General features: G+C 36.4%; 1 protein-coding gene across 3 annotated transcripts in view; it reads left to right on the plus strand.

The window, feature by feature from the left end:
• Positions 1-18,525, plus strand: part of LOC136858532 (proteasome adapter and scaffold protein ECM29) — a 925,266-nt gene that overhangs the window by 211,752 nt on the left and 694,989 nt on the right. For all 3 annotated transcript variants that reach the window (XM_067138136.2, XM_067138135.2, XM_067138138.2), the window contains one exon: positions 2,587-2,776. In XM_067138136.2, coding sequence (XP_066994237.2) covers positions 2,587-2,776 — 190 coding nt within the window. The remainder of the gene's footprint in view (positions 1-2,586; positions 2,777-18,525) is intronic.

Below are 18,525 nucleotides of genomic sequence, written 5' to 3' on the forward strand. Positions count from 1 at the left end.
TGGTGATAATTGTTCTCGGTGATATTACATAATATCAAACGAGATTTGAGTTAATTTTTATTTAGGAAACTTGACCACGTTTTTAAGTTGTAATGAGGAATAGATTAAACTATTCGAACATGTTGTTTAATTTTGATTTCACGCTTTATCACAGGAAATAGACGCAGTAATATTTCCATATTCAAGTTCATTTCTGTAGCGAATTTCACTTCATGTGTTAAGTTTCAGCGAGGATCAGATTTAAATATCCAGACAAGTTTCGATTTCGCCTGGTAGTATGAGTGATGTGTAGATACCATAATGTTGGCTCAGTGATAGATTTAGAATGCCCCGTGTATTATAATTATCGTTGAGGATGAGTAGACACTGTAATGTTGACTCAACAACAGGATTAGGACGCCGTATGTACATAGCCAAGTCATAGGTTGGACATTTTTGTGAATCTACTTGAACGATGTTAGTGTTTGCAGTAGTGGTCACGAGTGTGGAAGATATTAGCAGGTTCTATTTAGGCCACGTTTTGGCATACTCTTTACTAGCCAGACCCTGCTCCCATAATAGCGTTGAAGCAGTAGCGGCGTGAGTGTAAGTGTTGTCCCACGTGGAAACCTGGCTAATGGAGACTGATCCCTACTGCTTAGGTGCATGTGTTCAAGTTTGATGAACTTCCATTTTTATTTCTTTTTTCCTTTAAGATTTATTGTTTGGGTGTACGGTATATTATGATAGTGCCGTGTGTTGACACTTAGTTGATTTTTGTAGGATTGATACTACGAATGCAGTTTCGATTCGTCAGCTGTTAGTACTGTAAACTGTATTTTTATTTTCTGTTATTCACATTACTTATGTGAGATATTGATCTACTGATCACATATAGTTTGGTTTAATGAGACAAGTGTAGGTAGACAGATTTGTACTTGTAGTTGTAGTTATAGAAAATTGGAAAGATTTCCTGTTCTTTATTTTATATCGAGGACTTGTTATTTTAACGAATTTAACAACGTAACTGTTTTGTAACCTGAAAGTTGGTTTAGTAAGAATATTTTCAATTGATTTACCACGTTTCTTTAACTTCAGTGTTTGGCGTTTCTTCCAAATGCATAATAAATTAATGTTTTCCTGCATTTCGCAGTTTTGTTCCTTCAGAACGATGTAATGTAAGATACCATTGGATCTAGTGTTGTTGGTTCCTTCTGAACATCTGTTTGGGGTGATGCATCAGCATCGGGATTCCTCTGTAACTTACGGGTGTCATGAGATGACAGTACATGGTGGAATTTTATTTTTGATTGTGACAGTTGCTGTTAACTTGTAATGAACACCATACTTTCAAGTAATATTTTGCAACCTATCCAAAGCAACTGATAGTTTGATTAAGGATCCGTTAGGGGGATGTTCTGATATCCAATAGGATAGTCGACTGGTGGATAACCTTTTTAAATGTAAATCTGGAATTCTACTTGTTGAAGGTCAGATTTTCCACGGATCGTATGGGTTAACTCTTAGTTATTGTTTGGATGAATGTTGCCTGATTTTCAGGTTTTTCTGTTGTTTCTGGTTTTTGCTCTCCATGAATCTTGCATTGCGTTTTCTTTCTTTGGAAGTCAATGATATAAACAATTTCAAGATAATTTTACCACTCACGTTATGCATTGTGACTGCATTATAACTAGTTGTGAAAAATTTAACTGACTTTTCTTGCCTATTTAGTAAACAAATTTTCTTGATTACATTGAATAAATATTGTTAGTTAGCACTTTTTTGCTCCTCATTTGAAGTAGCTATGCTCTCCTCTGAACTCTATTGATTGGTCAATGAAGTGACAGAAGAAAGCTTGTAACGACCCCAAGATCCGAGAGTACGACTTTGCTCTACCGAAGCAGCCAAGGCAGACGACCAACGATGGAACAGTAAGTTCAAGGGTTCGATATAGAAAACCAAGTACATGTATAAGATTGGTACAGTAGCACAAGAGCTGTATAACTATTAACAAGCAAACAACAACACTACTCCATTCATCCATAATCAAATGTACCCTCGTTAATGTTCACAGTAATGTTCAAGAGTCATCATAATGATTGCTGGATAACGTTCTCCAAAAGTATATCTAGACTTACCCTTCCCACCACCTTCTTGATATATTCGAGCTTCTGCCGGCCTGTCTGTCCAGTCATAAGCGAGAGTTATCCACGCTGTGGTAACACGTAGCTATATCCCTACCTCACTCGCCAAGGCTCACTTCAGGATATGCATGTGTCCGGCTGGACTGTCCGCATGACTCACTGAAGTTTCCCTTTGATGCTTTTCCAAACCTGGAAGAAGCTGTGTGTTTTCCAACTGCCTGTACAAAACAAATTACTAATATCTAACATGAATACCTTCCAGCTTCAAATATTCTTACCTAAATACACCAATAAAATAATAATAATATGCTGTAATGAATCCAGCATGGGGATATAGTACTGTATGTACCATCACAGGGTGTAGATAAGAAGAAAACATGTTAGTATATCAGTTCTACTTACCGTGTAAAGATTTGTGCTAATATTGTCCTGCTGATTTTGCTTCTCCTTCTGTGTTTGATAGATCAAACCTGTCCCGTCTGATTCCTGTTGCTGGTGTACTACTCTCAGGACTGCTGAAACTGATCTCAGAGGAAGATGGTACTCTAAAAACTCTGGCATACAGTGCTATTGGAAAACTCGGTCAGCGTGTTCCACATTTGGTCAACAAAGACTTGGCGCTACTACAGACTTTCTTTGAGGCCCTTTCTCAGGTAATGTGTGTTTCAAATATTGGTGATGGTTTGCTTTTGAAGAGTGACTGTACTACAGATTGTACAGGCGTGTGAATTTAGATAAACAATAATCTGGAATCCACACAGAAATGTATGATTTTATACCAAGCACTGTAGTCATCCCAGAACCATACTGCACTAACTCAGGAAACATAGTTTTAGAATATGCTGGGAAAACACTTAGAATTGCTTTAAAGAAATATTGAAAATTGAAATCTTACTTCACCTCTTACACAGATTTGAAGACATACCATATAATATATAGTACAAAGCTAAACCAAAATCCATAGTCCAACAGCCTTGAAGAACTGCTGCTGCTCAGTCTGAAGGCCTACAAGTTACGAGGTGTCGTGTGGTCGGCCCGACAAATCCTCTCGGCCATTATTCTTGGCTTTCTAGACCGGCACTGCTACATCACAGTCAGATAGCTTCTCAATTGTAATCTTGTAGGCTGAGTGGACCTTGAACCCTCCAATCTAGATAAAAATCCCTGATGTTGTCGGGAATCAAACCCAGGGCCTCCAGGTAAGAGGCAGGCTCAATACTACCCCTGCACTATAGTATACATAATACAAATTGTTGCAAATTTCAATTTACTAATGTCGTTAAAAAATAAGATAATGTGATATTTATGCGTGGTACTTTCTTGTGCTTCAGAAAGGCTGTAGCTAACAAGAACCAAGAATACATCGTTCTTTATCCTTACCTTTCATTGTTAAATCCCACTTATTGCGAGCATGGGAGCAAGATAGTACAGAGTTTTGTGTAACAGTCAAGATTTTTATTTATGAATTAACAAATACAAGACTGAAGTGGTTTGGTCACATGAAGAGGATGCCAGTAAACAGAACTGCAAGGAAGGAATTTACACTATAAATTGAGGATAGTTATGTCCACCTTTTCAATACAAAAACAATGTGAGGTCATTAACACATCACATATTTATTACCTTTCAAACATTGGGACCGGTTTCGGCATTATTTGTATGCCATCATTGTATTGAAAAGGTGGACATAACTATCCTCAATTTATAGTGTAAATCTAAATTCAATACGGACCAAAATGAAGTTCTTAACTTTAAAAAGGAAGGAATTTGACAGAAAGGTAGAAGGAAGACAACCCGTGGGAAGGCCACGAAGGAAATGGATAGATTTTGTTAAGAGCGATGTACTGCTGAGAGGTCATGATTGGGACAAGTTGGTGGAGGAAGAATGGTACAAGGACAGGATGAGATGGAGGAGGCTCATACACCACACCCGGGAAACTGGAGATGGTTTAGGATGATGATGATGATGATGAATTAACAAATATTTCTAATAGTTGTAAACTTTGGTATGGACGATATTGTTGACACTTCTATGAATCTACTGACACACAAAGATGTCAATTATGTCTTACTATTGACGTGACAGAGGCTTGTAAATATAGCTGTCCTGAAAATCGGAGACATTTGTATTCCCTTACTAGTTTGATGGTGAGTGAAATAATTGGAAGTTTTGGAGGAAGAACTGACATTTGGAGAGGAGCAGCACATCAAACCTCCTGATGACGGGTGTGAAATGGTTGATAATGACAGATGAGTACGAGGGTAATCTAAATTACGTTGGTAGAAACCTACTTGTGAGTAAATGTGAAGAGCAAATTGCTTCAACAAAATATGAAAAAGGGAAGACTTGGTCCAGTGGTAGTCAAAATATTACTGTAAGTTTACAGATGGTACTGAAAAACCAGAAAACCATGCAAAAGGAAGCTGTCATATGGAAATACATGAGATACACATGTCATGCATAAGATTGGGCCAGTACCACTGTTTCCGATATCCCTGATAAAAAATTCAAAAGCATTAGTAGGTCAGATTGTAACAAAAAAGAAGCAACTCCAAAGTGGACAAGATCACCATCTAAATCTCATGTAGTAACTGACTGGTTTCCTGTCTCCCCCCTCATCAGGTGATGCGCAAAATTGTGAAATTCCGCTAGACTTCTTTCTGTGCCAGTGACTATAGGATACCTTTCTACTCCAAGTGTATACAGCAATGTAAAGTGAAAGGCTGAAATAATTTGGACTTGGAGGAAGTGTAGTCCTACCTGTCATTAATGCAAATGAAACTGAATCAAACATGGGGCATACAATATTCTTTGACAACTACTTTACATTCCTGAAATTGGTAAAACATCTGGCTTCAAAGGGAATAAGTGCAACAGGGACATTTCAAGAAACCCAGACAGAGAAGTGCCCCCTTTAAAGAAAGGCAGACAGGAAAAAGAAGAAGGGGAACAAACAACTGCTGGAGTTTTGGTAGTGTGTTGCTTGTGCACTGGAATGACAGCAGTGTTGTCACTGCTGGTATGAACTACAAACAGAGATAAGCCGTGCATCAGGGTGGTCCAGTGTAAAAAAATATGCAAAGTGCTGTATCGCAATAAAAGCTGTTCAAGTCCTATAGTGGCATCCGAAGAGTGGATCACCTTGACCAGTCTGGACTTCAACTGAAATGCTTCTGTGGATATTATAATCAGTAAATACGTAACCGCAAATAGCGTATACAGCATAGTAAGTCTTTAGTGGAAATTGTAGATCTACTTTACAGTGTAGAGCCTAAATTGGATAAGATAATCCAACTCTCTAACACTACGTAGCTTGCAACATTATTGTACAATATAATGCTGAGTACTGTAACTAGTGTTGTTGTACTGACCTGAGTGCATAGTGTCTGATATGTCAGACGGTCTGTGTAAAGAAAACTATCACTTGTATGAACTTTCTGATTGTTGGAACGTTCTTCAGTCAATTAATTAGTCAATCAGTCACTACTGATCTGCATTTAGGTCGGTCGCCCAGTTGGCAGATTCCCTATCTGTTGTTTTCCTAGCCTTTCCTTAAATTATTAAGAGTGGAAATTTGTATATAAATTGAAATAAAACACAAAAAAATACCTTTACGCACTAATGGGTTAAGTTAATACAATTTTAAATTCTGAAAGGTTAATTACTGAAGCATGTTGTTGGTGCATAAGATATAAAATATATGCTATGCTACTGTAAAGTGCCAGGCTGTTTTTCAGTGGCAGTACATGTATTTTAAAATTCTCGTATATTTATTGGTGTATGGCAGATACCGTCAAGAAATTTTCTACATGTTGACTAGATAAAATGAACAACTGATTCAGAGTGATATAAATTATTAAAAACGTTTTATTTGTTGATAATATAGCTAATATATAAGTAATAATAATAACAACGTAAACGTTTCCACCTTTTCAAGACTACAATATATTCACAAAATTACAAATTACACGGTACTAGTTTCGACCCATCTAGGGGTCATCATCAGCCGTATTGGAGCAAAGATCATTTGTGGGGAAATCCTAAGAAAATGTTATTTTAAAGAATAACAAGTGGAATGAGATGTTATGGTAATAGTTAATAATACAAGGAATATACATACTAAGAGGTTTTTAACAAAGAATAAAGTATAAATGGGGTGTTGTAAAAATTATGATCATGGAAATCAGTAAGTTCTTGTATTGAAATGAAATATGGCTTAGGAAGAGGGCTTAAGGTGGGGCTGAAGGGTGCGGGAGAAAGTGTAACTGTCTTGGAAAAGTACCTTTGATTAAATTTAGGATTGAGTTTAGATTGGCTGCATTATTGTTTCTGAGGAAAGTGATAAATAGATCGAAGAGTATGTTGGGTTTCTCTGAGATTTCATTGAGATTGTGACTGGCATTAAAGTATTGGTCTAGGTGTATGTAGTAATTTTCCATTATGTTGAGTAAAGGGCCCTTGTTTGCTAATACGAGGATGTCCATGTCTTGTTCAATATTGGTGAAATTATGGTTATAATCTTGCATGTGTTGGCCGATGGCTGAAAACCTGTTGTATTTTATTGCGTTAGTGTGCTCGTGGTATCTGATAATGAAGTTTCTCCCGGTTTGCCCGATGTAGGTTTTTTTACAGGTGGTACATTTGATCCTATAAACTCCTGATTTTAAAAAACTGCTGGTCTTGTTGATGTGTGAAGTATTGTATAAAACGTTCATGTTCTTATTGTTGGTTTTGAAGGCTATTTTAACGCCTTGTTTCTTAAAGATGTTGGTTAACTTGTAGATATCATTGTTGAACGTGAAGGTGGAAAATGTTAGAGGTTTGGTTATTTCTTTTTTGAGGGTAGTTTTTGGGCGATGTTTGTGTTTATTGATTATCCTTTCTATAAAATGATTGCTGAAGCCGTTGAATTTTGCGATTCCGCGGATTGTGTTGAGTTCGTTTTTTAGATCTTTATTGGACATAGGTATGCTGAAGGCTCGATGAACTAGGCTGTTGTATGTGGCTCGTTTGTGGGACTGGGGGTGCACTGAATCTTGGCGAATGGTGGAGGCTGTTTGAGTGGGATTTCTGAAAATTTTATAACTGAAGAATCTGAGTTTCTAGTGATGGTTAAATCTAGAAAGTTGATTTTTTGATTTGATTCGGATTCTAGTGTGAATTTGATATGAGGATCAATATTGTTGAGTCTTAAGAGGGTGGTGGGTGCGTTAATTGATTTCTCATTCATGATTACAAAGACATCGTCGACATATCTGGCCCAAAAGAGAATGTTTTCGAATTCGTTGTCAATTTTGGTGTATTCGAGGAAGTCCAGGTATATTTCTGCTAAGATACCTGAGGCCGGTGACCCCATTGCCAAACCATTTTGTTGATATATGACATTGTCAAAAGTGAAGAAGTTATTGTCGATGATAAGTTTTAATATTGTGATAAAGTCTTGTATCTCTAGTTTGCTTAAGTGGCTGTTTTTGTTTAAATTGTTTATAATTATCGGAATTAATTTTGATACTTGTATGCTTGGGTACATGTTTACAATATCGAAAGAGTGGATGGAGTGATCCGGTTGCAAATTGAACTTGTTTAGTTTTTCTACTAGCTCAGATGTGTTTTTAATAGACTTTTTGGATAAGAATTGATAATTTTTTCTTAAGAAACATTGGATGAATTGTGATATTTTGTATAAGGGGCTCGGTCTATAGTTGATAATTGGCCGGATGGGAATTCCGGTTTTGTGAATTTTGGGAAGAGCTTTAGCAGTGGGGAGTCCTGGGTTCATATGTATGAGTTTGGATTTTTCCTGTTCGGTAAATAAAAATTAAGTGTTTTTAAGAGTTTGTTTAAGTAGTTTTTGAATTTTTTGGGTGGGGTCTTTTTGATTATGGAAAATGAGCTGTCTGTGAAAAAGTTTTTTGTTTTTTCAATATATACTTTTTTATCCATGATAACTGTTGCATTGCCTTTGTCAGCTTTGGTTACGATGAGTTCGTTGTCTTTAATTTTCTTCTTGAGGGCGTATATGCGCTTTTGTTCAGCAATTTTTTCTTTATTATTGAGGTTATTTGCGGGGTTGGTTAAATTGGGGAGGATATCAGTCAGTTTCCTTTTAACATCGGTTCTAACCTCATTTTGCGTGTCTTCCGGCATTTTGCTGATGGCTAGCTCTGATTCTGTGATCATAGTAGCGGCTATGTTGAGGCTGTTCAAGTTTGGCCAGTTGTGTTTCGGTCCTTTGGATAAAGTTAAGTGTTCACTTTCACTTAAGGGCGTGTTAGATAGATTTACAACAGCTGGATGAAACTGCGTACGATCGAACGTGTTACTATTGTAAAAAAACCTACATCGGGCAAACCGGGAGAAACTTCATTATCAGATACCACGAGCACACTAACGCAATAAAATACAACAGGTTTTCAGCCATCGGCCAACACATGCAAGATTATAACCATAATTTCACCAATATTGAACAAGACATGGACATCCTCGTATTAGCAAACAAGGGCCCTTTACTCAACATAATGGAAAATTACTACATACACCTAGACCAATACTTTAATGCCAGTCACAATCTCAATGAAATCTCAGAGAAACCCAACATACTCTTCGATCTATTTATCACTTTCCTCAGAAACAATAATGCAGCCAACCTAAACTCAATCCTAAATTTAATCAAAGGTACTTTTCCAAGACAGTTACACTTTCTCCCGCACCCTTCAGCCCCACCTTAAGCCCTCTTCCTAAGCCATATTTCATTTCAATACAAGAACTTACTGATTTCCATGATCATAATTTTTACAACACCCCATTTATACTTTATTCTTTGTTAAAAACCTCTTAGTATGTATATTGCTTGTATTATTAACTATTACCATAACATCTCATTCCACTTGTTATTCTTTAAAATAACATTTTCTTAGGATTTCGCCACAAATGATCTTTGCTCCAATACGGCTGATGATGACCCCTAGATGGGCCGAAACTAGTACCGTGTAATTTGTAATTTTGTGAATATATTGTAGTATTGAAAAGGTGGAAACGTTTACGTTGTTATTATTATTACTTATATATTATTCTCAGTTCAATACGGACCAAAAACATGAAATTCATAACCATCAATGATATTATAGCTGTCGATAAAATTTATTTCTAGAAAAAAAAATTAGCGCTATCTGTCTCTCAATATCTACTTTGAAAATATCATTTACAATACAACAGAATATACATAATGATTTAGAATGTATTTCTGAATATACAGTAATTCTATAAAGTAATTACTTTAATAAGAAAAATAAAAACAATATAAAACATTTCAAACATGTCACTTCTTATCTTTTATGACCGCATAGGATCACTTTAGTCAGTTCATCGTTCAGGTCACTTTGAAGGGATTGTTCGAGCTTTGCGGTCCTCCCAGAACTTCTTCAGATGCTCCAGTCTTTGAGCCCTTTCCTTGGTTGAAAATATGCGTGTTATTGGTTTGTTTCATGTAAGGGTAAAGCGGAGGTTTGTATTCTTGAGTTTTGTATTCAGTTTTCTCATATTTGTGGTGTGTTCTGTTGTAAGACCTATTTCCTTCAGATCCTCTCTTACTTCTCTGATCTATTAACACCCTGTTGTGGTATTTTTTGAGACAAGAATGTGTTGTTCTAGTTGTTTCAGAAGTCTTGAATTCTGCATCCTCATAACATGTCCAAAGAATCCCAGTCTCTTCTTACGCATAGTATCTGTAATAGATTCTAGGTCTTTGTACACAACTTTGTTAGGTATTATCTGCCACTGTCCATCTTTCTGGTATTTTTAGTTGATGCAGGTTCTTCCAATCCTCTTTTCAATTTTCTGAAGTCTGTCAGTCTTTGATGGTTTATTCAGGTGAAAAATTTTTCTGCTGCATGTGTAGCTTCTGATTTTATAACTGTGTTGTAGTGTTTATTTTTGCATTTATTAAGACATTTCTTTTTGTAGATATCCCATGTTAATTTTTATGTTTTAGCTAATCTGTTTGTTCTTGTTTGGATTGAGATTTTTTCATTTAGGTTATGAGTTATTACTTCTCCGAGATATTTAAATTGAGTTACTATTTTGATTTTATTACCATTTATGGTAACTTCTTTTAGTTGTGTTGGTTTTTGGGGCATAATTTCTGTTTTTTCAAATGATATTTTGAGGCCATTTTTATTTGCATGTTTTGAAGTTCTGATATCTGGGGTTTTGCTTCTTTTATGTCCACTGCTGGTAATGCTAAATCATCGGCGAAACCCAGGCAGTTTGTTTTGATTTTTCGGCCAATCTTTATTTTGGGGGGACATTTCCTAAACCATTCCCTCATTACCATTTCTAGAGCACAATTAAATAATAGTGGTGAGAGCCCATCTCCCTGCCATAGTCCAGTTTTAATTTCAAATGTCTCTGTTTCACTCCTAAACTTCACTTTTGATTCGGTGTTAGTGAGATTCAATTTTATGATGTTTATTAATTTGGGGTGTAGTCCAAGGAGTCTTAAAATTTTAAACAGAGATTCCCTATGGATGCAGTCGTAAGCTTTCTTGAAATCTACAAATGTTATCACCATATCTCTGTTTCTTCTCCTGTTATAATCCATTATCAACTTAAGATTCATGATCTGATCAGGACAGCTCCTCCAGGATCTGAAACCTCCTTGATATTTTCCTAGTTCTTCAAGTTGTAAACTTATCCTATTAAGGATGATTCTTGAAAATATTTTATATGTTATGTCTAGGAATGAGATTCCCCTGTAGTTATTAGGGTCAGTTTTGTCTCCTTTTTTGTGCATTGGGTGAGTGAGGGCTGTTGTCCAGTGTTCTGGCAGTTCTTCTTCAATCCAGATAGAGACATATGTTACTATAAAAACAAAACAATTTTACTCACCAATAAAATTTGTGTATGCATATTGTGGCCTTTCAGGTGAATATGAATTGGTGATAATTTGTCAGGAAGATAACAAATTCAAATATCTGCCTAATTTGAATTAAAGGTCTCGGACACGAGTCATCAGATGAACTTTATTTATCATTTGTTATAAAATTGGACTACATGTGATCTACATTGGAACAGCATAATCCCATAATTCATAATTTGAATTGCTAGAAACATTTAACTATCATAACAGACTTATTTTGCACATCTAGTCTATTTTGGAACGTTCAAAAACTAAGGTGTTGGTCCACCACATCAGTTCCGTTTACATTCATTGTTTAGCTTGTGACCAGTCGAGACGCAGAGCCACCATTACAGAAATACAGCAGAATTGTTACTTGTACATGTTAATGATATCTCGAGAAATAGTCTTTCGAATTTCTGAGAGTTGCAAATCATCCAGACATATTATGGAACAATGTTACAAGTATTTTCTATGTTAAAACAGTGAAATTATCAGTTTAACACGTTAAGCGCCACAGCGGACACTGGTGTCTATTTTTGGCCTTCCTGCTAGGGCACGGCGGAGAGGGACCAATGTCTTTCAGAATTGTAGTAAATATGAAGTGATGCATAAAACTGGATTGCAAGGGGCTGGTGAACCACCCGGTGTAATGCAACACATTTTTTTTCTAAAAGCTGGTTGGTTTTATTGAGGATTCAAATACACCATGCTATTCCCCAATCCTTTTGCTACAAATCCCTATTTTTCAACTTAACGTCTGTTCAGTGCTATGGCCTTACGTCACCGTAATGTGAGGGCCTGTATGCCTGCATGGTACCACTAGACTGGTTGATGTCGAAGCCAATTTTATATGCTGCATCGATAACTTCTCCATCATCCTTCATTGGGCCAAACAGATGGAAGTAAAATGATGCAGATCCGAGCTGTAGGGTGGACGAGGAAGAACCGTCCACTGAAGTTTTGTGAGCTCCTGTCGGATGCACAGACTTGTGTGAGGTCTTGCATTGTCATGGAGAAGGCTCACCGTGCTTTTGTCCACTGCCAGGTCTCCCTAGACATTCTGCAAGTGCCTATGAATATCTCTGATGCCCTGGTTTTCTGCCAAAAGAAATTCAATAACTGCTCTCTGTTTGGTATGCACCTCCATTACAGACGCCATTTTGAAGGCCAGTTATAGCGCTGCCACCTGACAGAAATTAATAAAACTGTATGAGACAAAGTGGGAATGTTCAAAGATGCCCTAAAAAAAATTCCAATTTTTAAAAACTGAAATTGGCCAAGAAATAAAATGTGTTGCATTATATATTGGATGCCTCTCGTATTTCATGGTATTATTTCAGATGGAGCCTGCTGTGGAGTGATATTATATTTGTGTATATTGGGCATATTGTGGAGTTACAGGGAAGCATATTTGAATAAGGTCACTGTGGTGCGTTCCTATTGGTGATAACGTATATATGAATCCAAGATGGCTACTATCGTTCTACGTTGCGATTTTATTTTACGTATATAAATATCACACGAGAACACATTCACTTCCTTATATAGATTACTTTATTTACACTGTACGTTACAACACACAATTATACACAGTCGCAATGACACTGTATATAACACTCAATCGTGGAGTACCCTGATGTCGATTCTGACCAGTACAGATATCAACAACACCGGCTTGTGCACTATAACATGCACGCTCTTGAATTCACCGACTCCGCCTCGGAGCCGAACAGTTACTCACAGTCCATCACTTGCTTGAGTCCTACGAACTGAGAACTGGCTTCACTGACTGACGGCTCGATATATATATATACACTCTAAGGATCACACTCGAAACATCGATTGACCAGCTAGTCGAATGGGTATTCGAACTTTCCTTTCGTATTTACAAAAGCACATGGAAATATCTACAACATTCATAATGTCTCTACATGTATCTGGATAATAAAACCTTACAGTAAGTTTCCAGAACCTTTCATATATACCAAGTATAGTACAACAAGTCTAACATACGAACATTATGGAATTTTCTGCTGCTTTAGACTATCTAGATTTTCAGGTTAACTTATACACACTACGTATTTGAGGTTTTACAATTTTATACTACATATTTACAGGGAAATCATATATTGATCATATTTAACATTTAATAAAAGATAATTTAGCATTAAATAAACTACAATTCAAATATATTAAACATAATAATTGAAGGTTTTACACCAATTACGATGTCGTACCTATGACACTACTCCACGTTCATCTTTTGATAGTCGGGATGGAGGCCCATTTTTTTAAATACTTTTTTTTGAGTTGAAATATTCTTCACATTGGTTCAGATTTTTGTGTACATATTTCATTGCACTTTGCAATTTTCTTACGTTCCTTAGAGGAACAATTAGTTTTATTTGAGGAATTGGATTGCTTATTGTCATTTCGGGAATATAACATTTATTTAACATTAATACATTTATAAACATTAATACATTTATATCTACATTTTTGTTTGAAACATTGATTTCCCAGCAAGTCATGATATGATGTTGAGTCAGTTTTGACTTCATATTTTTATTCAGTGCTGTTCAGGCAATCCATTTATTTGGATGTTAGGGTACAGTCACCTCAAGCCATTGCCACCCAAAAGGTCAATTTTCATTGTGATAATTTATTATTATCACACCGAACAAATAGGTTATTATTGTACTATCGTGTAATTTGAGATTACCATACCACAAGTCAGTTGATTATTAATATAATATAAAATAATATAATATAATATAATATAATATAATATAATATAATATAATATAATATAATATAATATAATATAATATAATATAATATAATACAATATAATATAATATTACCACACCGAACAAGTTAGTAATATTTATGATATAATTTAAGATTACCACACGAAGAGAGTTGACTATTACCTGGTTATAATCAGATGTTAGTAGGTATAATTTGAGTAACATTGTGTTAAATTTTGCGTTGCCACATAAACTTGAGATAACTGTGTATTATCAGTAGGAGGTGATATCATTAATGATAATTCCAGAAGTAATTTTTGAGTATTACCACATTTCAGTATTATTGTGAAACCAGTATTAGGTCAAGGTACATTTGTATTTGATATGATATTTTTGGAACAGGTCCTCTTTTCTAGGGTTGCTCAGCCATGCAACACAAGAGTACCTAGGGGTGGTACGTCCGATGTGGCCAATCATAGACATAACAGGACATTTAATTAAAAGTTTTATAACCAGGGGTTTTTGGCTGGATAGGCGATGGCATACACAAAAAACAATTCTAATACAAACAAGGTAGACTTTTATTATACAAAAGCAAATGAATGTCAATCTTCTTGTCCAACATTCTTGTGAGAAAAAAAAGTTACAACCTTTTCTTTCCTTTGAACTTCCCTTAAAGTGACTCAATATAAATTAAAGATTAGTATTTATTACGTTTCAAATTTTCTTCCAGGTTCCTCACAATGGCAGATTAAACTGGAAATTAACTAGATAATTTTAAGATTGGTGTAAATTCCACTATATCATCCCAAAATAAATATTGGAACCTTTCCTGTCATGACAACAGTTTCCCTCTAATCATTCCTGCTAAATTCCACCTTTTCGATTCATATTTACTTCTTTAACATACAAAATCCATTTTATCAGGATTATTTTCCCAAAGAAATTGAGCATATGTTTCCTTGACCCATTCACTCTTTAACACAATTTATCATTGACCATGTGATCCAAAAATCTTCTATCTCTACTTTATACAATATTTACAAGATGTAGTAATTTAATTGCACTTATTCGCAGTTCAGTTTCATGTATTATTCCCAAGTCTGCTTTACTATATACAGTTTACAGGATGATTGGCTTTGTCTTATTAAATAATGAATTATTTAATTATTCAGGCCCTTATTTATACTCGTTAGCTTCAGTTAGTCATTAGTGATTATTAAACACATTTTACCGAGCTCGATAGCTGCAGTCACTTAATTGCGGCCAGTATCCGGTATTCAGGAGATATTGGGTTCGAACTCCACTGTCGGCAGCCCTGAAGATGGTTTTCCGTGGTTTCCCATTTTCACACCAGGCAAATGCTGGGGCTGTACCTTAAGTAAGGCCACGGCCACTTCCTTCCCACTTCTATCTCCTTCCTGTCCCATCGTAGCCATTAGACCTGCCTGTGTTAGTGAGACGTAAAGCAACTTGCAAAAAAAAAAAAAAAAAAAAAAAAAACAGGAAAGTCAAAGTACATCACAGGAACAACCTAGAACTACACGGAAACAATGGTTTAGAAAATTCATATCGATCTATCATACTATCGATTCAATTCAGATTTAATTTTTATTCAGTTGGCAATATTACTGGAACTATGGTAGCTACCTCCTTACTCCTCACCCCCATAAAACAAAATACTAATCCGTATGTTACACTTGGATGATCAGAAGAATGTAAAATATTTAACTTGGTTATTAAAGAATGAACTCTCTGTCAAACCACTCACTACATGAGGTTGTATTCAACACTCACTTCCGATTTAGTTAAGTCACTAATTAATAGTTGGCATCTCGTTATTATTAACATCATCATCATCTGATTTTTAAAAGCCTAAATATTCAGGTGGCACATTCAGAATATTGTAACTTGCACACATGGTTTAAAAAAAAGATCTAATCCATCCACACACTAATGAACCAACACCAAAGTTGAAGAAAGATATCAAATCTAAGCCTAATAGCAGAGAAATATCTAGCTTTAGAATATAATCTTACAAGAATCTAATGGAAAACAAAGAAAACAATCTGAAGGGTATTCAAGTTTTCTCGATGTAGACAGGTTCAGCTGGGCTATGCCATCATGGTGATGGATGTCCTACTCCTTCAGATTAGGTAGTACAGTTTCATTGTGCTGGCTCATGCAATTACAGGTTTAGGCATGCGTGATGTCCTCGATGTCCCGCGATGATAATTGTTGGCGATGATCCCTGGTTTTACAAGCTGAGGCTCTCCTTTGTTGCTTCATTTGGCCGATGTAATTGGAGATTCACTGAAACTGATGCTTAAATTTGATGTAAGTGTAATAGACTAATATAACTTGGAAACAGTATTCTCTAACCCATGGGTAAATAATGGAAATATCAAGCTCGATTTTTTATTATTATGACTTGCGACGTTTGGCTCTGAAGTTATTTACCTCTGTTGTTGTTATTATTTACGAACTTTATCTGGTATAAATCTTGATCGTATTATTTGTGAGGTTATGTCATGAAACATCTGCTGTATGTATATTAATATGAGATTATTTAATGTAAGAACACGTAATTAATAGTATATAATTTATTATTACCTGTATATGATGATGTATAAAGCCACTGCAATATTGTGCAACACACTGTAATAGCCTAGAAGAATGCAATGTGCGACTGGAATTGTGTAGAAAATTCCTTACATTGTAAATAGGCTATTGGAGACTCTCAAAATTGCAAGGAAACATGTTGTGTCATATTCTTCTAGAAGCCTGGCCAGGCAACATATATAAAGAGGCAATCTTGAGGGTAGAGTTGAGTAGTTTAACAAGATTTGTGAGTACAAGTCATTAATCGAGTATGTGAATTCATGTTGTGATTGGTAGTACGTTGACATGCTATTGTGGCAGTCTTCTTCTTCTTCTACTTTATAGAAGTCGTTTTTTTTTTTTTTTTTCAAGATGGCAGTTTATTAGTGTGTGCGTGTAGAATACGTGTAAACAACTTGTAAATATATCAATGTACACATTTGACAGCATTTTGTGTGCGCCTTTGTGGCTAGAACATATTTAGAATGTGATACACATGAATTATAACACCATAAGCTTTGTACAGTTATACTTAACTCATAATTTCTCTTGTTTCATAAAGATGTACAAAATATGCATTTTAATTATTTTATTTTCCCACAGACTTTGTAACAGACAGTAAGGGAACTTCAAAGCTTGCATCAGCTGAATTGATTATCTCGTAGAAGTCCATAATTATCGCTGTTGCCCACCGTAGATAACAGACTGAATGGCCTGTCGTTGAACCCTGCACTACGGCAGTCTCCTCGTTGAATGCAATGTTCCACGTTCACTTAATTGAGGACACAACGTGTAGCTTTGAATGCTCATAATTATCCTGAGATGACTTATAAAATTGTTAGCAGTCAAACCAGAAGTCAAATCGTACAGGAGACAATTTGTAAGAAAGACGGCTTGCAAGAAAGATGACTTTTAAAAGAATATTTTGTTAGAGAGTACTTTCTCGCAATTACATCTCTCTGCCCCTCTGCTAGCGTGCAGTCCAGTAATCAACTGGGTAGCTCGCCAAACCAATGTGATTATGAATAAACACACCCTTAATTACATTATGTTCTTTCTTATTAAAGGGGTACAAACTGGACAGGTACAATATATACACTTATTGTTATAAACAACAGAATACCTTAAAAGCCTAGAGATAGAAAGTCATATTCACATGACATGTTCATTAGTATGTTCTGCAGAAATGATTAGCATTTTAGTCATCTCAGTTCAGCATGTGTCTTGTTGCCTAGTAGGCACTGGGTTCTCCATGGGCACTGATAACTTGTTCCATGCGTGATGGCATCGACACATATAAGGCATGAGTGGTGTCCTGGAGTATAGCCAACCATGCTGCATTCACCTGGTTCACAGTTCATCTTTGGTGGTTGGCATTGGGGTCACAGTGCCGCACCTGTCGTTTCACCATATCTCACACATTTTCGACTGGCAACAAGTCCGGTGATCGGACAGGCCAGGGCAACAGTCTGACATCCTGTGACAACAAGAAGGCACGTGTTCATGCAGCAACATGTGATTGTGCATTGTCCTGCTGAAATATGGCGTCTGGGGTGTCGTGCAGAAAGGGTATGCTATGGGTCGCAGGATGTCATTCATGTACGTCAAACTGGTCACAGTGCCCTGGACACGCACCAACTGTGATTTGTGGTTGTACCCAATAGCACCTCACACCATAAGGCCTTGAGTTGGCTCTGTATGTCTTGTGCGAATGTAGTCAATGTGATGCCCCTCCCCTGTCTGTGGCAAACCAAATGCGGCCATCATTTTCAAACAAACACAACCTGGATTCATCCGAAAACACTATCTGCTGCCATTCCTGTCCCCAGTGATGTCGTTCCATACACCATTGCAGTCTAGCATATTAAGACACATTAGTCAAAGGTAGGCGGAGAAGTGGAAAACGCGCCGGTAACCCACACCATAATAAATGGCGATGGACTGTCACTCCTGATAGTATATGATGTGTTATACCGTTCCACAATTGCGCCAGAGCCAAGGACGGTGCAGATCTGTCCTGCAATGCCATTCGCTTGAGGTGTCTATCTTCTCGGGGGTTGGACTGGGTGGTGCGACCAGACACATCTCGTCGGGTTCTACAGCCTTCTGTGAACCATTCTGTACACACCCGTTGCACTGTCGACACACTTC

This window comes from Anabrus simplex, chromosome 1 (assembly GCF_040414725.1).
Source record: "Anabrus simplex isolate iqAnaSimp1 chromosome 1, ASM4041472v1, whole genome shotgun sequence".
In the NCBI taxonomy this organism is placed as follows: domain Eukaryota; kingdom Metazoa; phylum Arthropoda; class Insecta; order Orthoptera; family Tettigoniidae; genus Anabrus; species Anabrus simplex.